The sequence below is a fragment of the Bos grunniens genome, chromosome 12, assembly GCF_055505025.1.
Source record: "Bos grunniens cultivar Pamir isolate PY7600 chromosome 12, Bosgru_T2T1.0, whole genome shotgun sequence".
In the NCBI taxonomy this organism is placed as follows: domain Eukaryota; kingdom Metazoa; phylum Chordata; class Mammalia; order Artiodactyla; family Bovidae; genus Bos; species Bos grunniens.
In genome coordinates, this window is record NC_141176.1 from 83539188 (window position 1) to 83564805 (window position 25618).

The window sequence follows — 25618 nt, forward strand, 5'->3', positions numbered from 1 at the left end:
CTCCAAGTGAAGGGATGGGAAAGGATACTCCAAGCAAGAGGAAACCAAGAGGCCAGCAGTGGCGATACTTAAAATCAGACAAAACAGACGCCAACAATGATAAGAGACAAAGAGGGAGGTTAATTCATCAAGAAGATATAACAACCGTAAATATATATACGCCTCCAACCTGGGAGCACTGTTAAAGTTAAGCAAATAGGAACAGACCTGAAGTGTGAATTAAGACAACAGCACAATTAATAGCAGAGAACTTCAAGACCCCACTTTCATCAGTGGATAGATCCTGCAGACAAAAAATCAACAAGGAAACATTGGACTTGAGCCACAAAGTCAACCTAACAAACATATACAGAATAGTCCATCCAACGGCGGCAGAATAAACATTCTCAAACGCCATGGCACTTTCTTTAGGATCGATCTTATTCTAGGTCACAAAACAAGTCTTCACAAATCTAAGAAACTGAAATCATAGCAAGTATCTCTTCTGACCACAATGGTTTGAAACTAGAGAGCAACAAGACAAAACCTGAAAAAATTTATAAATATTTGGAGATTAAATAATACACTCCTGAACAATCAATTAGTCAAGAAAAAATCAAAAGAAAGAATTTAAAATTTTAATCCTGCCATTTGCAACAGTACGAATGGTATGAGGCACTATGATGGTAGTTATACTGCAGTATATTAAGTGTAATTGAACACATTGTACCTTAAATATAAACAACATTATATGTCAATTATATCAGAGAATCTGGGGGAAAAAATCACTGAAACAGTCTTTTGGGGGTGATGAAAATGCTGTAAAATTAGATAGTGGTGGTTGTTGCATAATCTTGTGAATATACTAAAAACCAATGAACTGTACACTTTTAATATGGTGAATTTTATGGTATGTGATTTATATATCAATAAAAATAACTGGTAAAAACAATCAATGGAACAGAATAGAGTCCAGAAGTAGAGCACATTTGTATGGCTAGATGTTTCTGATATAAGTGGCAAGGCAATTCAAGAATGGACCGTCTTTGCAACAAATGATGCTGAACAATGGACTATCCATATGCAAGAAAAATGAACTACAGCTCTTATCTCACACCATATAAATATACTTAAACTCAAAATGTATCCAACTGCAAGAGCTAAAATTCTAGAAGAAAATCTGTTATTAGGAAACAAGAAGAACAAATAACTTAGATAAGCTGGACTTTATCAAAATCAGAAGACTCTGCCCTCAAAATGCATCCAGGATTACATGAAAAGGCAAACAGAGTGGGAGAAACTGTCTGGAAAACAAAAATTATGTGTCGGATAAATGACTTGTGTTATAGAGACAACTCTTAGAACTCAAGAAGAAAGCAAAAGAAGCCAATTAAAAATGGGCAAAAGATTCAAACAGATATTATACCAATGATATATGAATCTCAAGTAAGCACCCAAAAAGATGCTCAACATCATTAGTCATTAGGGAAATGAAAATAAAAACCACAATGAGATACTATCATACACCCACCAGAATGAGCAAAATTGAAATTACTGCTAATATCAAGTCGTGGTGGCAAAGATGTAGGGTAACTGGAACTCCTGTCCCTTGCTTCTGGGAATGCAAAATGGTGCAGTAACTTTGGGAAGAATCTTCATAGTTAAATATATATTCACCATATAACTGAGCAGTCTCACTCTCGGAAATACTCCCACCATAAAAGATTTCATACATCTATATAAAGATCGGCACATGAGTGTTTATGGCAGCTCTATTCATAATAGGCAATAGCTAGAAACAACCCAAATGCCCATCAACTTGCATATCCATAAACAAACTGAGGGATACAGATAGAATAATACAACTAAATCTCAAATGCATGTGCTGAGTAAAAGCAGCCAGGCACAAAAGGTGACGTGCTGTGAGAGTCCAAATACGTCTGGAAACGGCGCACCAAAGTGCCAGGAAGCGGAGCGGGGACTGCTGAGGGCAGGGCTCGGGGAGAAGCCCGACAGAGGAGCACGGGGGCACCTTCTGGGTTGAAGGAAATGGTCCCGCGTCTGATTATGGTGGCAATTCTGGGGATGCGTACATTCGTCACAACTCACTGAATATTTTTTAAAAATTCACTGAACTTTAATTATTAAATGGGTCTATTTCTTCACACCCAAATCAATAAAGCCTATTTATTTTTTGAAAGGCCTATCAAACATCAGCATTTGAACAAAGCCCTTTTATCCATCATGATTTTACTTGCTTCTTGTAAAACGTTCGTACCCTGTGAATTATAGGCCTTGTCTTCTTTGCCCGAGTGACTTGCCCATTCCTCTCCACTCCAATTTGAACGAAGATGGCTGAGAAGCCTTTCTCTGTTAGCTTCTGCCCAGGGGAGCTCCACGCAAGCCCGTTTCCAGAAGCAGCGCAGACGGCCCCGGGTCAAGTCCCAGCCTCGACAGGATGGCTGGTGGCATCACACTTCCCGGCTGCATGAAACCCCCTGGTCAGCCAGGCCCCCCAGAAGACGGAGTCCCCCGGGCAGCAAGCACCTGCGAGGCCCGTCTGCACTGTTCCCCGCATGACCCTCCCAGGTAAGGACCCACAGCCACTTCACCTGCCAGCGACCCCTGACCCTGCCAGATCGCTTCAGCTTGCCTGCCCGTTGGTTTGGTTGGTTTGGTCCGTCACAGGCATTTCATTTCTTCACAGAATGGACTTCTGTTTTGCTAGACTCTTGTCCAAGTTTTCTGTTTATGTGTAAGTGTGTTCCTGGGACACAGTGTCCTCAGTACAACTGAGTTATTTTCTAAAGAAGCAGGACATGTGATCGAGCAAGACTGATGCGTATGTGGAGAAATCTCTGCTGTCTAGAACATGGCCCACGGCCCAGGCTGCACCCTCCCCCGTCTCCTCCAGGGCTGGGGGTCGGGGGGTGGGGGGCATTTCATCGCAAGCACAGGCCCTCAGACTCCATCAGCCATGACCTGTCTCAAGTGCCCAGTCCCAGGAAGCAGGCCCCTCTTTCCTCCCTGATTTCGGACTCTGCTCAGCGGTGAGCTCTTGGCTATGCTCACCTCTGTCTCATTAAACATTAATGTTTCTGGGACACTTTCACCTCTCGGGTTTGGTATTTCTAGTTAAAGTTCTGATATTAACCCACCGTTACTTATCTAAACCTCCTTGAACTCACCATTAATTATTAATATCTAAGCTTTCTTGGACTCTGTTTTATTACTTTTTGTTTTCTCATATAAGCAAAATTTCCATAATATAGTCACACACTGCCCCTGTGAGCTGCTTATTCCTGATGGTTATTAAGAGGTGAGACCTACCTCTTGCCTTGTTACTCCCATTTCTGACCCAGTTTAGAGCTTGTCTTGCCACTGAGGGCTCTTCTGAGACACGAGGCCTCTCTTCCCTGGTGATAGAAACACCTGAACTATGTGATTTCGAAACGATCTCCAAGTGGTCCTCCTTTGCTCTCTTCAAAAGGAAAACAGATCTCCACATCAACAGCCTCTTACTTAGAAGAACTTGGCCGCTTTGCTGCCGAGCTTGCTCTCCACACCCCGACCCGGGCCCCGGGTGGCGGGAGGGCTGCCGGTGGGGTGCCTGGCTTCAGGATCAGACCGGCCTGGGCACTGACGCCGCATGCGACGGGACCGCTGAGCCTCAGTGTCCTCCTCCGTCCAATGCTCAGTTGTGCCTCCCAGAGGCGGGTGGGCACGCTTGAGACGGCACAGGTGAAGTGCCCGCACGGAGCCTTCCAAGTACAGGGACCCAGCAAACAGGAGTCTGTCTTAGTCTGCTCTGAGAAAATTACCATGAACAGGCTGACTGATAAAGCACATTCATTCCTCACAGTTCAGGAGGGTAAGAAGTCGAGCTCAAGGCACCAGCAGCCTCAGTGCTGAGTGAAGGCCCACCTTCTGGTTCACAGAGGGCATCGCGCTGTGTCCTTGCCCAGCGGAAGGGGCAGGGAGCTCTCTGGGGCCCCTTTATAAGGGCACTAATCCCACCCATGAGGGCTCTAACCTCATGACCTAATCACCTCCCAAAGGCCCGACACCCAAATACGATCACGCTGGAGGTCAGGATTTCAACATATGAGTCTTGGTGGGAGGACACAAACATCGAGACCACGGACAGCAGAGTTACTCTGAATGACACAAACAACAAAGAATGCTATTAATTCTGCTCAAAAGATCACCCTCCAGAATCTCCCTGCCCTGAGAAGACAGCGGAAACAAGGCTCGTGGCCTGGGCCGTCTTCTAGGCCATTCTTGGCTGCAGGGTTCTAAAGGACTGTGTCCAGGGCCGCCCCTGGGGGACCGCACTCAGCCTCGCTGGGAGCAAACTCCCATCCTGACTAAGAGGCTCAGCCACGAGGTCAAATGACCAGAGGTACACAGAAGCACGGTTTAATTTTTCCATGACGTCTGAAGCCCCTGCCCACCGACTCTAGACATTCTATACAACAAAGTTCAGGGAGAGTAACACATCGATTTCCATCCTCATATACACACTTTAGTTCTGCATAAACACCACCCTCTCCAAAGGGAGGGTTGTGTAAGCGACAACCACAACCAGCGCTTAGACAGCACTCACTAGGAACCAGGTACACCTCCAAGAGCTTCGTATATCTTAACCAATTTAATCCTCACAGCAACCTTTGAAGCAGGCACCTTCATTTCCATCTTACCTATGAGAACACTGAGACGAGAGTGTAGGTAGGAAGTTCTGGACTTGCCCAAAGCCAGACAGACAGTAGGCGTGGACTGGCCGCCTCCAGAGTTCAGTGCATTTATCCCCTGCCCCAGCCCACTCTGAAAACACAGGGCAAAGTCAAAGGGTTCCTCATCCTGAATCGTAAGCAGTTTATCCAGTCGTACTTGGACAGATTACCTTTACATCCATTAGAGGCTGAATGAACTGTGTCCCTCCAAACTCACATGCTGAAGCCAGGCTGTGACTGCACCAGCGACGGGGTCTTTCAAGAGGTGACTATGTTAGCGTGGGTCACTGGGGACCTTACTGCAACAGGACTGAGGCCTTAAAAGACCTGGCTGCCCACGGGCACTGGCCTGAGGAGCGGCCACGTGAGCACACAGGGAGAAATTTTTTTCCTTCTGGTTACTTCATTTTTACTGTTTCTCCTGTTTAGCAAACACATCAAAGTGTACACAGATTTATTTCACACTAATACATGTATCTGGAAATTTCTGTTGAATAAACAGGAGATTCTTTTCAAATAGCCACCTCCTGGCTTCACGGCCAGCTCAGAGCCAAGGAGAGCAAACCATGGCGCAGCCAACCGGCCCTCGAGCCTGGGGAGGAGCCGCACCTGGATGTCGGGCCTGTGGCCTCCAGAACCAAGAGGGATGAGCTCCAGGGTCTGAGCCCCATGTCCGGGTGTCTCTGCCCCTGAGCAGCCTCAGGCACCCACCCCTCCATCCTCCATGCGGAGAGCCCCCTCCCTCAGCCTCCACCCAGCACCCCGGCTTGGGGGCTGCCCCGACCGCTCCCCTGGGGGTACCCTGGCCCCTCGCCCTGGCCCGGCTTGAGCTGGAGCCCCCGCTCGCCTCTCCGCACCATCTCTTCTCCCAACTCTCCCTCATCAGCATCAGACTCCCCAGGCTGCCTGCATGGTGCCCTTTTCCTGTGGCCTCTGCCCGTACCCGCCTCCCACAGTTACATCCCCAGCCAGCCTCTCCCTGCATATCTTCTCGCCCACCACCCTCACCCCCGAGCCACACTGAGCTCCTGAGGCTGAGCGTGACGCCCGTGTCCTGTCCAGCTGTCGGGCAGCCCAGCCACGCTCCCTCCCTCCCATGACTGTGGCCTGAGCCCCACCAACTTAGCCCCTGCCCCCAGCCTGCCCAGAGCCCTTCAGTGAGAACCTCTGACAATTACCCGGGACCCCACACTGACACCTTCCCCCCAAATCCGACCCACCCTGCACTCCCCAGCTTGGTCCTGCTCCATCCCAAAGCCTCCTCAGTCCTTCGTATCTGAGCGTTCCACCCCACCTTCCAGTTATTCCCTCCTGCCAACCCTCTGAAGGGCAGGGACCCACTGGACTTGTTCCCCTGGAACAAAACCTGTGTGGAGAACGTGAACAGGCTCATTCGTCTAGTCCTAGGAATGCTCCTTTAGCCAACTGTCTCTATTTTGACCACAAAGAAATAAACGACAACAAAGCAGCTTCCCAGTAAATATTTGGTTGAAATATTAGCATAACATCCTCCAGGTTCATCCATGCTGCTGTGAACGGCAGGCCCGCCCTCTTTATGGCTGAGTAAATTTACATACATGTGTGTATAATCCCACGTATATAATGAAATGCTGTACACATGCATATACAGATACACACATTTTCTTCACCCAGTCACCTGCTGGTAGACACTTAGATTGCTTCCACACCCTGCCTTTTGTGAATAAGGTCTTTCAGTCTATATTGATTTGTTGAACAATCCCTAACTTATGGATTAAAGAGGATTCATCATGTTCTGTATACTGTAAAAACCGCGAAGAAAAGCTGATTTTCCCAAGACTTTCTAGCAAAGGTGTTCTCTTAGACTTCATCTATATGCAAAGTTTAATTAACAAGAAAAGCAAATTTTCCAAACACCAACATATGTACAAATATACATCTTTTCTTAGAAAAATGCTGTAAGTCCAAGTCATACAAAAAGGAAAACAGATACATAAAAACAAAGATAACACTGAATCAAACATATCTCAGGCTGACTATAAGGCGGCCCTTTTCAAATCTAGTGCTTATTAGTCCTCTGGATTTCCCTAGTATTTTGTGTAGCTATGAGACCATTCCCTAAACAATACTTCTGCGTGTACATTTTCTTTTTAATCTTTATTTTTGGCTGTGGTCTCTGTTGCTGCGTGGGCTTCTCTCTGGTTGTGGAGCACAGGCTCTTGGGCATCGGGCTTTGCAACTGTGGGCGTGGGCTCGGAGCTGCAGCTCCTGGGCTCTAGTGCACCGGCTCAGTAGTTGCGGCTCTTGGGCTTAGCTGCACTGCGCCATGTGGGAGCTTCCTGGACCAGGGATCGAACCCATGTTCCCTGTGTTGGCAGGCAGATTCTTTACCACTGAGCCACCAGGGAAGCTCTGAATATACACTTTCCTAAGTAAACAGTTTATGTTTATTCTCTTATGATTCCAGGCCGGCCTATGTATAAGTATGAAGCAACAAGACCAACCACTTTAACGCTGTGGGAGAGCTTACAGTTTCTACTCTCGACACCTGGTGTGACCAGCATAACACAGTGCAGGGCCATGCGTGGTCTGTGCCAGGTGTGCCCCTGGCGGCCACGGCCAGGCCCTCGCGGGCGGGGAAGCTCAGCTGGGTGTGCCCCCAGCGGCCACGGCCAGGCCCTCGCGGGCGGGGAAGCCCAGCTGGGTGTGCCCACGGCGGCCGCGGCCAGGCCCTCGCGGGCGGGAAGCCCAGCTGCCCAGCTCACAGCTTCGGCCAGCACCCAGGGAGCCGCAGTCTCAGGAATCACACAGGTTTAAAGGACAGTTTTTCACATTTGCTTTTTAATTTTGAACATAGTGATGCAAGGAAAAGGCTGGAGCGACATAAACCTGAAATACTCTTTCTCTGGATGTAACAGTTCATGAGTGATGGCCTGTCACCAACACCCTCAATCTTCTGGCCCTGTATGTCCCCCGTCTCCTCCCCAAATTCAGTTAATCTTTAGACTGGCTTGCTGATAACGTGACCAGAAACTAAATATCCAAGATCTGTGAATACATCATTCTTTCACATAATTTATGTTCAGGTCAGACTTCAAAGGGGGTAGATTTCAAGAAGGAGAAACACAATCCTTCCAACATCATGAGTAAAGGATGCAGTGCGGGCCTGTGAGAGGACGTGTGAGAACTGTGGAGCCTGGTTCAGCTGCCTGGCCACCGAATAATGCGTCTCACTACGGAAAGTCCAGGCTCAGTGGCACTTGTAGGATGAGACTGAAAAGTTACAGCCCCGGTACTTCGCGACTAGAAAACCTGTGTTAAAACAAGGTAACTGACTAGTAGCCCTCATGTGTTTCCTGGTACAAAGGGGTCCCGCAAAGCCCTCTCTGCAAAAGCTGGTTTCTCATGACTGAAATCCAGGAACAGATCTGCTGACTGGTCAGCAGTAAGAAAGCACGGGTAGTTTTGTACACGGTCCGCATCTCATCGGAAGATTCTGAAGACGATGCTGCTTGGCGGCTGCATGCGAGTCACTTAGGTAGCACTCAAACCACCTGGTCCTTCCCACCTCCTTCTCCTTCCCCTGACTGCTTGTTAACAACACCTCCCCCTTCCTCCCGCACTCGGTCACATCTTGGATGAACACCCCCAAGTGGTCTCACTGCCTCCAGGCTGCGCTCTCGAGTCCCAGCCTGGGGCTCTGGTGGGCAGCCTCTCAGATGACCCCCATGATCCTGCCCCTCGGGTGAAGGTTGGGTCCAGGGATTCTCTTCAAACAGAACACAGAGGAACTGATGGGCTGTCACCTCCGAGGCTGGGTTATAACAAGACCCTGGCTCCATCTGAGCCCCTTGCTCTCTGGAAAGCTAGTGACAAGCCTAAGTCAGGAGACACCCATGCGGAGAGGAACTGAGGTCTCTCAAGAGAGACAGAGAGGACCCAAGGCCTGCGGGCTGTCACGTGGGTGAGCTCAGATCCCCCCAAGTCAGCCTGGAGCAACCACAGTCCTGCCAGCCCAAGCTACAGCCACCCGGCAGAGTGGCCCTCCGAGTCTCACCCTCACCCCCCAAACTGTGGGCAGGTATGTGTTGTTTGCAGCCACTAAGGCCAGGGTAACACACTCAGAGGGTTCACAGTGGTCAGCCACTGTCCAGCCCCATCTCTCTCTGCCTCACACTGCCCTGGGGGTTCAAACTGGCCCCAGCTCTAGGTTTTTAAATCCCAAGGAGAGTCATGCTAGGTGCACAGGAACCCTCAGAGAAAATGACAGAGCACAGCCCCAGGACCGCAGGAGCAGCTGTTATTCCTGTCAGCAGGGGAGCAGGGCGCAGACTGAAGGACACATGCTTTTGCACTGGACGTGTTTCACTTCCTCATCAGATGAAATCCTGATGCTTTCAGCCGTGTGACTTTGCTCAAGGTGGTTCATCCCTCTGAACCACAGTTACATCACGTAAAAATGGGGCTAATAATGCCCACCTCCAAGACCGATGTATGGGGATTATACGAGACAATGTATTCAGTACATCAAAATTCTGGCACACGGTGATTTTAGTAAGTATCAGTCCCCTTCTGAGAGAGGATAAATCAAAGAATTATCATAAGGACTAAGCAACAGAATGTATCACAGATATGTAAGTACTTGGCACAGAGCTTGTGTCCAATAGATGTTAGCTCCTTTTTAACTCATCCATAAAAAAAGTCATATCCTAGTCATCTAGCCTGGTTGAATGGTGTCCTTTATGGTGAAGTTTAACCTTTTACACACAGAAAAAAAACTGAATAAATAAGGCCTCTCTGCATCAGTAATATATGTATTATATAATTATGAAATAATATTATAATAGGTAAGAGGTGGAAGCTCCCCAAGTGTCCATCAATGGACGAACAAACAAAATGTGGTCTCTATACATGATCATCAGCCCTGAAGAGGAAAGAACTCCAGGCACACTACAACATGGGTGAACCTGAGGACAATGTGCTAAGTGAAATAAGTCAATCACGAAAAGACAAAGACTGTTACGATTCCTTATAGGAGGGACCCAGAGTCATCAAATTCAGAGAGACAGGAAGTAGAATGATAGTTGCCAAGGGCTGCAGAGAGAAAGAAACAGGGACTTGTTGACTGGGAAGAGTTTCAGTTCTGCAGGATGAAAGAGTTCTGGAGATCTGTGTGCAACATTATAAACACACTGAACTGCACGCTTAACAATGGTTAGGATGGTAAATCTTATGGTTTTTAAAAACCAGAATTAAATATAAGAAAATTAACTTTTAAATGATGCAACTTGTATCAATTATGCTTTCATAGTAACACACAGTCCCCACGTTGATTTATTATGGACTATGCTACAAACAGGTCTATGCAGCTCCTGGCCATGAATCAAATCTGTGTTAAGCTTCAACAGTTGCTCTGGAGTCTGCTTTCCTGAATAAATATCTGGGATTTTTTAGGATTCAGCTAATAAGGGAAGAAGTGGAACCTGATACATTTCACTAATATTTGTTGTTACCATTGGAGAATTTTAAGATGTTAAAACAGGAAGAAATCACATTTTAAAGTGGAAGAAAGTGAAATTTAGACTTAAATCAAACTACATTATTTGCCTGAGGTCATAATTACAGGTAGTAATTATGAGAAAAGCTGGAAAGAGAAACCATTTCCTGGCTCCCTCTACAATCCTCTTCTATGACCAATGGACTTGTGCCCTCCAGAACTCCTCTGAACCGCACTGTTTAATACACCGCCACCAGGGGGCAGCAGGTGCATTAGTCCGGTGTTCTAAACCTTGGACTTAGAGCCCCAATAAAATCCAACCCCCTCCAAAACATACATATATCTAAGACTTTATTAATACCAACAAGCATAAAGTTTAAAGAATATCCATAATAACTCTTAAAACAAAGACTTGGGTCCAATGGAGGTAACATCCTTACTAATCCTTCAGTATTTTTGATGTACTCCAATCTAACTGATGTAATGAAGGTCAATCAGTATGTTAGTTTTAAACCAAAAAATGACTTAACCACAGAAATCCATTTATTTTCATTTTGAAATGAATTTTCCTGGTACTTGGCCTCCGAGGCTTCAGACCACAGCAACGTGATGCCCTTCCGGCCATCTGTCCTCAATCTCCCTTCCTTGGTCAGACGCATTTTTCTTTCTGATGCGCTATGTCACAAAGGAAGGTCTGTCAACAGGTCTGACCCTCCAGCAACTTTCAAGAAGCAAAAGCAGAGACAGTCTGGTCACAAAGTAAGACCTACATGGACACTACTCTTCCAATTACATGATAGTAAGGTCCACTCTTTTTAAATGACAGGCTCCAAAATCACTGCAGATGGTGACTGCAGCCATGAAATTAAAAGACGCTTACTCCTTGGAGGGAAAGTTATGACCAGCCTAGATAGCATATTCAAAGGCAGAGACATTACTTTGCCAACAAAGGTCCGTCTAGTCAAGGCTATGGTTTTTCCAGTGGTCACGTATGGATGTGAGAGTTGGACTGTGAAGAAAGCTGAGTGCCGAAGAATTGATGCTTTTGAACTGTGGTGTTGGAGAAGGCTCTTGAGAGTCCTTTGGACTGCAAGGAGATCCAACCAGTCCATTCTAAAGGAGATCAGCCCTGGGATTTCTTTGGAAGGAATGATGCTAAAGCTGAAACTCCAGTACTTTGGCCACCTCATGCGAAGAGTTGACTCATTGGAAAAGACCCTGATGCTGGGAGGGATTGGGGGCAGGAGGAAAAGGGGAGGACAGAGGATGAGATGGCTGGATGGCATCACTGACTTGATGGATGTGAGTTTGAGTGAACTCCGGGAGTTGGTGTTGGACAGGGAGGCCTGGCGTGCTGCAGTTCATGGGATCGCAAAGAGTCGGACACGACTGAGCGACTGAACTGAACTGAACTGACTACCCACCAGAAGCTCAAACCACAGCAGCTAACGGGTGAGACCTGAATTTAAAGATAGGCTCTATCTTAGCGATGACCTTGTCCACCCCAAGACTTCACGGTTTCACCTAATGTGAGCAGTGAGGGACAACAACACCAGGGATATTCTGGTAATTAGTCCAGGAGTCAACTCCACACTTGCAAGCAACAGTGACCAGTGGCCATGGTCCTAAATCATCCAGTGGGAGATATATGAGCTTTATTCCACAGATCTCAAATGGTTTTCTTCCTGAGCTCAGCATGCTTTCAGAAGGAAAAAGGGATTCAAACACAAGCATTTACTGCTGCCTCAGACACACAGGAGCAGTCCATTTTTAAAGGACAACAGGGTTCACCTAGCTAAAAGGCACTCAAAGAAATCACTCTCTGCCTACATCCATTTGCTCTCATGGAATTAACTATTCACCAATCAATCTAATCTAGCATAAAACTGATGGCAAGAGAAATCACAGTGCTCATGATAAAAGCACATGTCTTTGGGAGCAAGACAAGCACCAGACACATACAATGAGTGATCACTGCAAAACGCATCACGGTCCAGACACTACTCCGCAAACCTCTGCCAAATACGATGTGTCAGTGGGTGAGAGTCAACGAAGACGTGTATCTGTAGAATAATCTGGGTTTAATCTAGTTATTTTCCGATACAGAATATTTAACATATTAAAATGGAGAATATCACCAGAATACCAGAAATATTTATAACGGGTATATAAAATAAATTTAGTTCAGTAATTTATTCAATAATTATTTAAAATATTTCTATGATACTCAAAAAACTGAAATCAGATAATTAAAAGAAAAAATAACACACCAATTAAGGTGGCTCAAATTTTTAAAACCTGACAATATCAAGTCCTGTCAAGGACACAGAACAACTGGAACTCTCATACATTCCTGATAGAGATATAAAATGGTGGAGCTTCCCTGGTGACTCAGCAGTAAAGAATCTTTCTGCCAAAGCAGGGAATGAGAGTTCGATCCCTGGGTAGGGAAGATCTCCTGGAGAAGGAAATAGCAACCCACTCCAGTATTCTTGCCTGAGAAATCCTCTGGACAGAGGAGCCTGGTGGGCTACAGTCCATGGGGTTGCAAAGCTTCAGACAACACTTAGTGACTGAACAGCAGCAGCCACTTTGGGAGACAACTTGGCAGTTTCTCACGAAGTTCAACATACGCCTACCCCCTGACCCAGCCATCTGGTCCTAGGGACCCACCACAGAAAGGGCAAAACTGCTGATCACACAAAACCCCGTGTACAAATGTTTGTAGCAGCTCTATTCATAACCACCAAAAGTTATGAAGAATCCAAATGTTCAACAGATGCTCAAGGTGGACGGATAAACTTGTGCTATGTCCATAAGATGAAGAAAGGATCCACATGTGGGCGAATCTCACAGATATCCTCTAAATGTAAGAAGCCAGTCTCAAAGGTTACATAGTGTATAACTTTGCTTATGTGATGTTCCGGGAAAGGCGAAAGTATAAAGATGGAGACCAAATCAAGGGTGATCAGAAATTAGGGGTAGGGTGAGGGTTTCACTTCAAGGGCACAGCATGAGGGAGGGCTTCTTTTGTTTTCTGGATATTTCTGGTGATGGGAGTGCTCTATCAGGTTACAGGAATCAATTTTAAAACTCAAAGTATTATACAACAAAAAAGGTCAATTTTACTTTATATAAATTCAAAATAATAATAATGACTGAAAGCATGAGAGCATGCAATGATGTAAAACAATGAGATAAAAACAAAAGGTAGATATAAGAGTAAGAGCATTCTGAATTAAGCTCAGATGGCACACATTCATTATTATAATTAAAACAGACTAAGAAATATATTAATATAAACCAAATACAATAAAAGAGCTTTGCTTTGATCTTGATTTGAATAAAACAGCTGAACAGATTATTTTAGACAACTGGGGATATTTGAATACAGCATTACACAATATTAAAGACTTTTTGTTAATTGTTAGGTAGCTGCTGCTGCTGCTAAGTCACTTCAGTCGTGTCCGACTCTGTGCAACCCCATGGACTGCAGCCCACCAGGCTCCTCCGTCCATGGGATTTTTGAGGCAAGAGTACTGGAGTGGTTTGCCATTGCCTTCTCCAAATTGTTAGGTAGGATTATAGTTATTTAGAAAGTAAATTTTTGAATAAAATTCAATACCAAAATATTTAGGGGTGAGGGATACTTCTGGTTCAAGATGGCAGAGTAGAAGGACACGAGCTTATCTCGTCCTGTGAAAGCAAATCATTGCCAGGAGGACGCTGGAACCCACCAAAAAAGATACCTGTGTCCAAAGACAAAGCAGAAGCCATATGAGATGGTAGGAAGGGCACAATCATGAAAAAATCAAATCCATACCCCCCGGGTGGGTGAGAGAGCCCACAGACCCCAGGGCTGGGTTGTCTCAGGCCAAAGGACTACCACAGAGGGAGCGCAACCCCACCCATAAGCAGATAACTGGATTAAAGTTTTACTGAGCAAGGCCCTGCTCACCAGAGCAAGACTCAGTTTTCCCCACCACCAGTCCCTCCCACCAGGAAGCTTACACAAGCCTCCTAGCCTGCTCCTTCAGATGGCAGACAGAAGAACCACAATCCCACAGTGGCTAAAACAAAAACTACATTTCGAGAAAACAATGGGGAAGATGCAAGAAATGTTTACCAAAGAACTAAATAAAAGAACAAACAAACAAAGATGAATAATACATGAGAAGGAATCAATAGCGGAATAACTGATGCAGAAGAATGGATAAATAACCTGGAGGACAGAATGTGGGAAATCACTTGCTGCAAAACAGAACATAGAAAAAAGAATGGGAAAAAAAAATGAAGACAGCCTAAGAGACCTCTGCTGCTGCTGCTTCTAAGTCGCTTCAGTCGTTTCCGACTCTGTGCGACCCCATAGACGAGACCTCTAGGACAACATTAGACGCAAGAACATTCGCATTACAGGGGTCCCAGAAGGAGAACAGAGAGAGGGGAAGAACCTGAGAAAATATCTGGAGGATAATAGCTGAAAACTTCCCTAACATGGGAAAAGAAATAGACGACCAAGTCCAGGAAGCACAGAGAATCCCAGGCAGGATAAACCCAAGGAGGAACATCATGAGAACACAGTAATCACACTGACAAAAATGAAAGACAATACAAAATATTAAAAGCAACAAGGGAAAAACCACAAATAACATACAAGGAAACACCCTTTAAGACTCTACAAGTCAGAAGAGAATTGCATGATATATTAAAGTGGTGAAAGGGAAGAACCTACAACCAAGAGAACCTACCACCAAGAGTACTCTAGCGAGCCTCTCATTCAGATTTGATGGAGGTATCAAAAGCTTTCCAAATAAGCAAAAGTTCAGAGAATTCAGCACCACCAAACCAGCTTTACAACAAATCCTAAGGGAACTTCTCCAGGCTGGAAACACAAGAGAAGACCTACAGAACATAAATCCCAAACAATTAAGAAAATGGTAAACAGGATCATAGATATTGATAATTACCTTAAATGTAAATGGATTAAATGCACCAACCAAAAGGCAGAGACTGGCTGGGTGGACGAAAACATGAACATATATGCACTTCCACTTCTCACATCACTCTGCGTGACCCCCCAAATTGTATGTAATTATTTTATACTGTTAGGTTAATCACATCCCCATCATAGCTTGCAGTTGTAATTATCTTTTATTTTTTGTTTGGCTATTGTGAAAACTGATAAACAACATCTTTTACTATTGTGATTATGATTATGTAACTATTACTCACTAAATAACACTGAATCAGGATTGCTCAACAGAAAAATAATAGAATTCTATATCACAAAAACTACTATTTAATAGAAAAAACTATATCACTTTTTAAAATCTAGATGCATATCAATTATCTTGGAATTTTTTGAAAATACAAATGCCCAGCTATTTTTTTTTTCAAAACTTTTTTCCCTCCAAAAAAAGGAACTTTTTTTCCTCCAAAGTTCCAGACATATTTCTAATGAGAACCGTGTTTAAGAACCAGAACTACATGATGATCTTTTATTCCTATCTAGTTTGTTTCATTTATTTCTATTTCATATTCAGGGCTCCCACTTCACTTAGTTTATGTTTTCCAATTTCTCCATCTCTTTTTTTTGATGTTCCTTCTCAAGCCTTTATCAAGTATAGTATAAAAGCTTTGTATACATATGTAAATATGTGTTATATATACTTTAGAAAACTTACGAATTTTGGCCTAACTAAAAAACGTATGACATTTTGATTCCACTCGTTTGACTTAGTATGAATAGAATATTAGATTTCTAATTTAAAAAGTTGGCATGCAACAAGCAACAAAAGTTTACTGTATAGCACAGGGAACTATAATCAATATCTTATAATAACCTACAATGGAAAATAATTTCAAAAATAATATACGGGTATATGTATAATTGAATCACCTTGCTGTACACCTGAAACATTGTAAGTCAACTACACTCTAATAAAATATATATATTAAGAAAAAAAACATCTAGGGGTGAAATGACATAGGTTCTGACATTTGCTTCAAAATTCTCCAGAAGCAAGCCAATGAACAAAAACTCAAAAAGCAAAGAAAGGAGGGCAATTGAAGCAGGTATGGTAAAGCTAGGACAGTGTATGGATTCTGCCACCATGGGTTCACGAGGGTTTACTGTGCTCTTATTTGAGGAGGGCTGGAGATATTTATACCCTGATGCTGGGAAGATTGAAGGCAGGAGGAGAAGGGGGTGACAGAGGATGAGATGGTTGGATGGCATCACTGACTTGATGGACATGAGTTTGAGCAAACTCCAGGAGTTGGTGATGGACAGGGAGGCCTGGCGTGCTGCAGTCCATGGGTTGCAAAGAGTTGGACACGACTGAGTGACTGAACTGAACTGGAGATGTTTATTAAAGAAATGACGAGAGGAAAAAAACCAGGGACTTATTTTTCATAAATACTCCCAAGAATGCCATCTAGCTGTTCTTTATTCACTTAGAAGATAGATTGTTTTCCCCTCACAGATTTTTAGGCTTTTATAATCTGCATCTAACTTTACAGAAAACTGAGTCAAGAGAGAAAGAGTAATTCAAAACAGATTCGTCTCAAAAATAATGGCTTAAAGAATGCTTTTAAATCTCATTTAATACTCATAAATAGTTAAGACTATCATCAGCTGTAGAAATATTAATAGTTTTCATTAATTTATCTGCTATATCTACCTAAGTGCAGATGACAACGGCAGGAAGAGGTAATTAACGCTCAAAAACTTTTAAAGGCAGATGTAGGAACGAATAGAGAGAAGAACACAGCACGAGTTCTCTCTAATTTACTCTTTCTCTCTCTGCTTTCCTCTGGTGTAACTCCAACAGTCAGAGGTCTATAAAAGCACTCCCAACCACTGGAAACGAGTTCTTCTTCAGTGGGGGTCTGTTAGGAGCGAGGCCCAGCTCTCAGCCAGTCAGTATTAACGGAGAAGAAAATACTCAATACTGGGTTGGCCAAAAAGCTCCTCTGGGTTTTTCCATGAGACGGGACTGGAAACCTGAATAAGCTTTTCGGCCAACCCAATATCATAACACGAATTTTATTTATCATCTGGCAGTATTTAAGGCTAGTGTGCAAAAAGAATTACACAGGCAAAAGCAACAGAAAAACCAGAAGGTAACATAGCTGCAGCTGCGAAACCCCTGTCAGGGTGCAGAGCAGGAGTGACCTGGAGGGGACGGGTCACGGGGGCACAGGAGTCGGTCAAAGAAGATCCTGACCGCCGCTCAGTGGAGACAAACGGGGAGGTTTCACAGAAGCCCGCCCGCACAGCACCACCACCGTCAGAGAGGCCCCAGGAGCCTAGGAAGGTCGAGCAACCAGGATAACTGTCAGCACCTGGCCGGAGCACATCAGATGGCCCAAATGTCTGGGGAGCCACCGCCAACCCAGCGAGGTGACAGCAGAAAGGCCCCCAAAGACGCCCTGTCCTCAGCCCCAGAGCCTGGTACAAGGGGCTCTATGGATTGCGTGCGGTTCAAGTGAAGGGCCTGAAGATGTGGAATTACCCTGGATGCTCCAAGGGGGCCCAATCGAACCACCAAGCTTCCAAGTGGAGCCGTTCTCCTGGCTTGGGGCCCCCAGGGACACACAGGGGCTCCCTTGCAAGTGGAGGCTGCGAGGTCAAGAAAACACATTCGCCCCCAGAGCTTCCGGTGGGGGGGACACAGACCCCCCAAGACCCAGATTTCAGCCCAGTGACACCCAGCTGGACTCCTGCCCTGGAGAACAGGACAATCCATCTGGGTGGTTCAAGTTCCCGCAGGACCAGGAAACTAAGACCAAGTCAGACCAGCTTTCTTAAGGCACCGGGCCTCCGCCTGGGCCCCTGGCTGCTGCCACTTTGCCTCTTCACTTCCCCACAAAAGGGTGAAGTGAAGTGAAGTGAAGTCGCTCAGTCGTGTCCGACTTGTTGCAACCCCATAGACTGTAGCCTACCAGGCTCCTCTGTCCACGGGATTGTCCAGGCAATAGTACTGGAGTGGATTGCCATTTCCTTCTCCAGGGGATCTTCCCAACCCAGGGCTCGAACCTGGGTCTCCCACATTGTAGACAGACGCTTTACCATCTGAGCCACCAGGGAAGTCCACGAAAGGGTACTTGTGATTAAAAGACGTGGCGTCCACGCCTCACGTCTCCACTTAAAAGTATCCCCCCCACCCCCCGGAAACTCTCCCAACCCTAGACCCTGCTTAACCATGCCAGACGAGGCCAGGACCCCACTCCAGGCATTCTCTTAGCACCTGTTCCTCTCAGCTTAGGCCTGGCTTGACTGAATTCTTTCCTTCAGAGTCTACACTTATCAAGTGTTGACTAAATGCTAGTTCAGTTCAGATCAGTCACTCAGTCGTGTCCAACTTTTCGCGACCCCATGGACTGCAGCACACCAGGCCTCCCTGTCCATCACCAACTCCCGGAGCTTACTCAAACTCATGTCCATTGAGTCGGTGATGCCATCCAACCATCTCATCCTCTGTCGTCCCCTTCTCCTCCTGCCTTCAAACCTTCCCAGCATCAGGGTCTTTTCCAATGAGTCAGCTCTTCGCATCAGGTGGCCAAAGTACTGGAGTTTTGGAGCACCACACAAAGGAATTTTTGTGGGTTCTCTCATTCAAGCCTCCCCAAAACCTAGCAGGTAGACGCGATTATTATCCTCCATCTTTTAAATTAAGAAGTGCAAAATCACCCAGCCAGTATGTGAAGCCAGGCAGTCTAACACAGGAGGTGGTGCCCTTAACCATGCCATTAGCGTCTGCCTCTGACATGAGAAATGTGAATTCCAACATCTTCTGCCTTTATTAACAAAATACCCGCAGTATTCAGCACACAGTAGATAATTAATAGTTGCTGAACATGAACAAATAGGACAAAATGGCTTTTCTACCTACTATTCTTTTTATTTAAGAAAAGTTTTTCATTTTGGGAAGTCAAAGATATACAGAAGTCATGATATGATGGCCCCCAAAATACCCATCTCCCAACATCAAAACTTGTCAACGTAGGGCCCATCTTAAAGGCCAACATTTAATCAAGTTAATATTATACTAGCTGGTAGAAAGAGTATTATTTTTTAGAATCATATGTACCTAGTTTTCATCATATGCTTATTAATCTGTGTTAACAGATTTTTTTTTTTAAGAGCTTAAAATGGGCAAGTATTTCTTCATGAGACATAAAACAGGGATACTGTAAAGGGGAGATTGACATTTTTTCCCCTTTGTAAAATTAAATTTTTCCTCAGAGCATAAATACAAAGTTTTAAAAAATGGGGAAACAGTTGTAACATATTTGACAAAAGATTAGCATCCTCAATGTATACAGAGTTCTTACAAATCAGTAAGAAAAAGACCAATGGCACATTATCTAGGGAAAAAAAGGTTTCAACAGATTCACCACTATTCCTAAAAGACAAAAAGACAGGCCTTCCAACTGACGCCCTCTGTCAACACACTGTCTCTGGTGCTTTACAGTTTAGAACAGCAAACACTCCCGAAAAGAGAAAAACAACTCTCACCTGTAAGCTTCTTTCTTCAAACCCACGGAGCCTTAGAATCCTGCATCAGAGGGAGCCTGAAGAGTGTCTAACCTCGGAATCCTTCCAAACAGGATGCAGGACAAGTAGTCCCACCTCACAGTGGGACCAGAAGTCCATGGACCAGGTGTCCGGTTCTCAGTCCTGCTGGGGGTGAGATGAAGAGGAAGGTGAGTGAAGAAAGCAGAGAGTTTAAGAGATGAAGGCTTAAAGGCTAAAGCCCCTTGGACGGCATCTCAGACCCTGGGTGTGTGGCTCGGAAGGAAGGGACTGCCATTCAGTGGAAAAACATGACCCAAGGGGCCAAAGGATGCCTAGAACAGAGGCAAGCTCGCACTGGTGTAGCAGAGGGGCCCAAAGTTCTCAACTTTGAGAAACAGCAGCTATAGCCTCTCCTTCAACTAAGGAAAACAAGAATGGAGTGTATCTTCAGCCATCAGGGTAAGATTATTTTAGGAATACTGAGTTTCCCAGACGTGGATTTGAGTCTTTAGAAAAAGATTTTTTTTTTTTTGATGTGGACCATTTCTAAAGTCTTTATTGAATTTTTACAATATTGCTTCTGTTTTATGTCTTGGTTTTTTGGCTATAAGGCATGAGGGATCTTATCTCCCTGGCCAGGAATCAAACCCTCATCCCCCTGCATTGAACAAAATCTTAACCACTGAACTGCCAGGGAAATCCCCTCGAATCTTTTGAAAGTGAAAGTTGCTCAGTCGTGTCCCACTCTTTGCGACCCCATGGAATATACAGTCTATGGAATTCTCCAGGCCAGAATACTGGAGTGAGTAGCCTTTTCCTTCTCCAGAGGATCTTTCCAACCCAGGGATCAAACCTGGGTCTCCCGCATTGCAGGACGATTCTTTACCAGCTGAGACACAAAAGAAGCCCAAGAATACTGGAGTGGGTAACCTATCCCTTCTCCAGGAGATCTTCCCAACCCAGGAATTAAACCGGGATCTCCTGCATTGCAGGTGGATGCTTTACCAACTGAGCTATGAGGAAAGCTCAAATCTTTTAAAGTCCTAAATTAAGAACAACAACAACAAAAAAATTCAGGGACTTCCCTGGCAGTCCAAGGAAGATGGCACACTTCCAATGCAGGGGGCGCAGGTTCCATCTCTGGTCAGGGAACTAAGAGTCCGTATACTGCATGGTATGGCCAACAAATAAAATAGTGACTCGTTCAACAGTTAGAAAAAACATTCAAACCACATCTGAAGCATACTTGCCGTACATGGTGACTCTGACTCTAATTAAGCCTTTAGATCTACCTTGCAGTTTATGCAGACACAGTAGATAGAGGAATAAGCTAAACCACACTCTATGCAAAGCTGAATAAACCCAGAATGAGAGCCTTCCAGAGCCAACCAGGCGATAACAGTAAACCATGGCATTAAAGAAACCCACAGGACTGCTTCAGACCAGAGTCAGCAAACCACGGCCCTCAGATAACTCCCACCTGCAGGCGGAGTTTAAAACAAAAACCTTTGGAAACAATTTTCCTAGAACACAGCCATGCTCGTTCACATATCATCCATGGTTGAGTCTTTAGAGCAACACAGCTGAGTAGCTGCAACGGAGACCACATGGCCTGGGAAGCCTTAAAGAGTTAGTAACTAGCCCTTTTCATTGTCCGTCAACCCCCTGTCCTGGACTGAGAGACAACAGACACGCAGCAAAACACCTTGTGTGGCCCATTTTGAGTCACACGAGCCAAGAGTAAAAGTGCATTTCCGAGGCAATCAGGGAAATCTGTGGACTGGGTTCCAGAAAACATTAAGGAATTATTGTCACTTTGATAAAGAGATAACAATGGTATTATGGTTATACAAGAAAAATGCCTTTTTGGAGGTACAGACCACACTATCTGGGCCTCCCGGGTGGCTCAGTGGTTAAGAATCAGCCCGCCAGTGCAGGAGACCCGGGTTCGATCCCTTGGTTGGGAAGATCCCCCTGGAGAAGGGAACAGCAACCCATACCAGGATTAATGCCTGGGAAATTCCACGGACAGAGAAGCCTGGCAGGCCATAGTCCATGGGGTCGCAAAAAAGTCAGGCATGACTTAGCCATAACTAAACAAAAGCAACTACCCTAGACAGGGGTGAAATATGTTATCTGCAATTTAAATTTATGAAAGTGAAAGAGGAGAGTGAAAAAGTTGGCTTAAAGCTCAACATTCAGAAAATGAAGATCATGGCATCCGGTCCCATCACTTCATGGGAAATAGATGGGGAAACAGTGGAAACAGTGTCAGACTTTATTTTTTTGGGCTCCAAAATCACTGCAGATGGTGACTGCAGCCATGAAATTAAAAGACGCTTACTCCTTGGAAGGAAAGTTATAACCAGCCTAGATAGCATATTCAAAGGCAAAGACATTACTTTGCCAACAAAGGTCCGTCTAGTCAAGGCTATGGTTTTTCCTGTGGTCATGTATGGATGTGAGAGTTGGACTGTGAAGAAGGCTGAGTGCCGAAGAATTGATGCTTTTGAACTGTGGTGTTGGAGAAGACTCTTGAGAGTCCCTTGGACTGCAAGGAGATCCAACCAGTCCATTCTGAAGGAGATCAGCCCTGGGATTTCTTTGGAAGGAATGATGCTAAAGCTGAAACTCCAATACTTTGACCACCTCATGCGAAGAGTTGATTCATTGGAAAAGACTCTGATGCTGGGAGGGATTGGGGGCAGGAGGAGAAGGGGACGACAGAGGATGAGATGGCTGGATGGCATCTCTGACTCGATGGATGTGAGTCTGAGTGAACTCCGGGAGTTGGTGATGGACAGGGAGGCCTGGTGTGCTGCGATTCATGGGGTGGCAAAGAGTCGGACACGACTGAGCAACTGATCTGAACTGAACAAAAGGATAAGCAGATACAGCCAAAAAAAAAAACAAAACACAGAAATTGTTTTAATCAATTGTTAAATCTAGTTGATGGAAATATGGAAGTTCATTACACCATTCCCTTCCCTTTTAAATTTGCTTTAATAAAAAGCAAATAAAAAATCAGAGCTCTGATCAAAAACTAGAGTTTATCTCCAGAGGGCCTTTCTCTCTAGGCAGGCCTCCAGTCCCACCGTCCTTACAGAGTTTCATCCCTATTTCTCCAACATGGTTACAAGATCCCCTGGAGCAGGAAATGGCAACCCACTCCAGTATTCTTGCCTGGAGAATCCCATGGACTGAGGAGCCTGGTAGTCTACAGTCCATGGAATCACAAAGAGTGGGACACCACTAAGCCTGCACGCACACAGGCAGTGTGCCACCAGGAATGCTGGTCCCCATTCCACTCCTCTGCCTGTAAAAATTCTACCCTGGGTCCAAGGTGAAGCCTCACTATGACCTCCCCCAGTCCTCTGGCAGGTATTCATTTCCCAGTGCTCTAACTGCCCTTGGGCACTTACTTCATCCTCCAGAAATGTTAGCTATTTACCATGTCTATTACCTTGTGATGTCATACAAACCCGAGACTTCTACTAACTGTAAATCAGTTGCAGGGGGTATATTATGGGGGCATAATAACACCTTCCACATTGTAATCTCTGTCTACTCTCCGCCTAGCTCTCAGATCCGATCTGGGCAAGGTCGTCTTGCCCCGAGCAGTTTTACTGACCAGAGAGAGCTTCAATTAAAGAACGAATTCCTGTTACACAAGATGCCGGCCCTGTTTAACCAACACTCTCTTCATAAAATCTCTAATCTGAGCGTTACCTCTTGGATGAAGAAGGTCCTAGAAAAGAGTAAGATGACTTGAATTTTGTCCTCCTGTCGTCACCTTCCTTGGGACCGTCCGTCTGCAAACAATGCCGCACTAATCTCCATGCCCACTGGTGCCCTAGCCCCTTGGAAAGGCCCAGCGGACTTGAGCACATAGCCCTCAAGTACAGAGCCTTGACTCCACCTGCAAGAGCTGACCCAGACTGGAACTTTCAAGATCTTACTACATAAAATAAGAGGGCAATGAACAGATCATTTTAAAAACTTAATACCACGTTCTATCTTTGCTCTATTCTTCTTCCCACAATCGGCTACCTAAGGTCAGCGTGAATAACCACCTTCTCTAGGTCTAGTGCTAATAGTCAGGACTCTGGTTTGCAAGGTCAGCCAGTCCAAAACACTTCTGTACAAAGGTCCACCAATTAGAAATTAATTTACCTTTGCAAACTCAGCTTTTGAAACACAAATGCTCTCTACCCAGGCAGTCTGCTTATTCAGGAACTTCTGGTTTCTCCAGGGAGTCGTTTTAGGAAAAACAAGGCATTTGGGGAAAATGTGGGCAACCTGCAGGGGTCTCTTATTAGCATTTCAATAAATTGAGTGAGACCAGGGAGAACAGTCTTCGGTTACAGGAAAAAGTACATAAAAACGTGTGTGTGAGACCTACACTTTATATTGGTCAAATCCAACTGATTTAGAGAGACCTTTTAGTTTTTAATCCAAGATTTCTCCCTGGGACATTAAGCAAAATTAATATCCTGCTTTAAGAAGACGTGGCTCCAAGTCTCATTTTCTTATCAGTTCAATATTAACAGCCTGGAGTCAGGTGTGTTTTTTTTTAAAAAATCGTGCACCAATAAACTTAATTATTAAAAAAAAAAAATCGTGCACCTCTTTAGCGTTACCAGTGCGGCTGCGGTGTTCTCTTTGGCCAACAGAGTGAAAGCTCAATAAGCGTATTTCCTAATCAAGGCAGTAAAAGAGATTTCTTCAAAAACAGCGGTGTCACTAACAGCTCCAAAGAAGCCCTAACTCAGAAACTGACAAGTGCCAGACGTTCTCTTTTCTTTTGCAGCTTTCTGGTCTCCTCGCAAACAGGGATCTCTAAAGTTAAAAACAGAAGCATCAGAGCGGGAGATCCTTTTCAAGGGGACCCTTCTGATGGGTCATCACGTCTTCCTTGGGAAGAGGAGGAGTCTACACCTGGGTAACTGGCCGAGGCGTCCGCGTCGCGTGGGCCCGGGCCCCGCCCTTCCAGCCGCTCCCGCAGGCGTCGCGTCCCGCCACGGCCGCGGCTCTGTCCCCGCCCTCCGTCCCCGGCTCGCGCGGGCCCCGGATACGCGCCGGCGTGCGACGCCCCCAAGCCCCGGGGCCCCCTCGCGGCGGGGGCGGGGACGAACAGGGGCCCGGCTCGGCCCGCGCCCGGCGACTCACCTGCCTCGGAGCGCGGCGCCCTTCGGGGAGAGCCGGACCGAGCGACCGAGCGGAAATCCCGGCCGGCCGTGGCTGGGGCGGCCGCCCCCGGGAGGCCGCCCCCGAGGGCGCCCCCTGGAGGCGGGACGCGGTACCCGCCCGCCCGCGAGGGCCGCGCGCACACCTGAGCACGCGCCGGAGCCCGGAGGGCGCACACCTGGGGCTTCTCTACCGAAGCGTGAGCTCTAAGGCGGCCCGCCTGGGCGTCCACGGTCAGCCTTGAGTCCATGTTGGACCCAGACTCGCCTGGGGACACACACACACACACACACGAGTCCACGTTGGACCCAGACCCACCTGGGAACACACACACACAGCCTCGAGTCCTTGTTGAACTCAGATCCATCTGGACACACACACAGACTCACCTGAACACACACACACACACACGCTCTAAGGTAGCCCGCCTGGGCGTCCAGGATCAGTCTTGAGTCCATATTGGACCCAGACCCACCTGGACACACACACACACACATACACACTCACAGAAATGAGCCCACGAATCCTGTAGGACAGATGGACAAGGTGATGACCAAGGCCACACTCCAGCAGCCACACTCCACTCGGCACTGATACTGGATACAGATAATCGTGTAACCTTGATACTGCCACTATTTACCAATTCTCCATTTTCACTTAAAACTGTGGTTAGAGGAGTTCGTGCTTAGTCACTTGAGTCATGTCCGACTCTTTACGACC

At 45.9% G+C, this 25618-nt stretch overlaps 1 protein-coding gene across 15 annotated transcripts in view; it reads right to left on the minus strand.

Annotated features, from left to right (window-relative positions):
• GGACT (gamma-glutamylamine cyclotransferase) overlaps positions 1 to 24969 on the minus strand; it is a 49431-nt gene extending 24462 nt beyond the window's left edge. Inside the window, exons 1-4 of one of the 15 annotated variants that reach the window (XM_086330508.1) lie at positions 24881 to 24969; positions 19712 to 19873; positions 14937 to 15090; positions 13814 to 13937 (exon numbers count right to left, since the gene is read on the minus strand). Coding sequence is in view for 1 of the 15 variants with exons in the window: in XM_086330492.1 (XP_086186618.1) it covers positions 3310 to 3487 (178 nt within the window). In the remaining 14 variants the exon portion in view is untranslated. Of the gene's footprint in view, positions 1 to 2257; positions 3064 to 3309; positions 4758 to 4882; positions 5085 to 13813; positions 13938 to 14936; positions 15091 to 19711; positions 19877 to 23440; positions 23792 to 23884 lie in introns of those variants that run through there. The other 14 variants (XM_086330509.1, XM_086330501.1, XM_086330495.1 and 11 more) reach the window with 14 other exon arrangements.
• Positions 24970 to 25618: the final 649 nt, after the last annotated feature.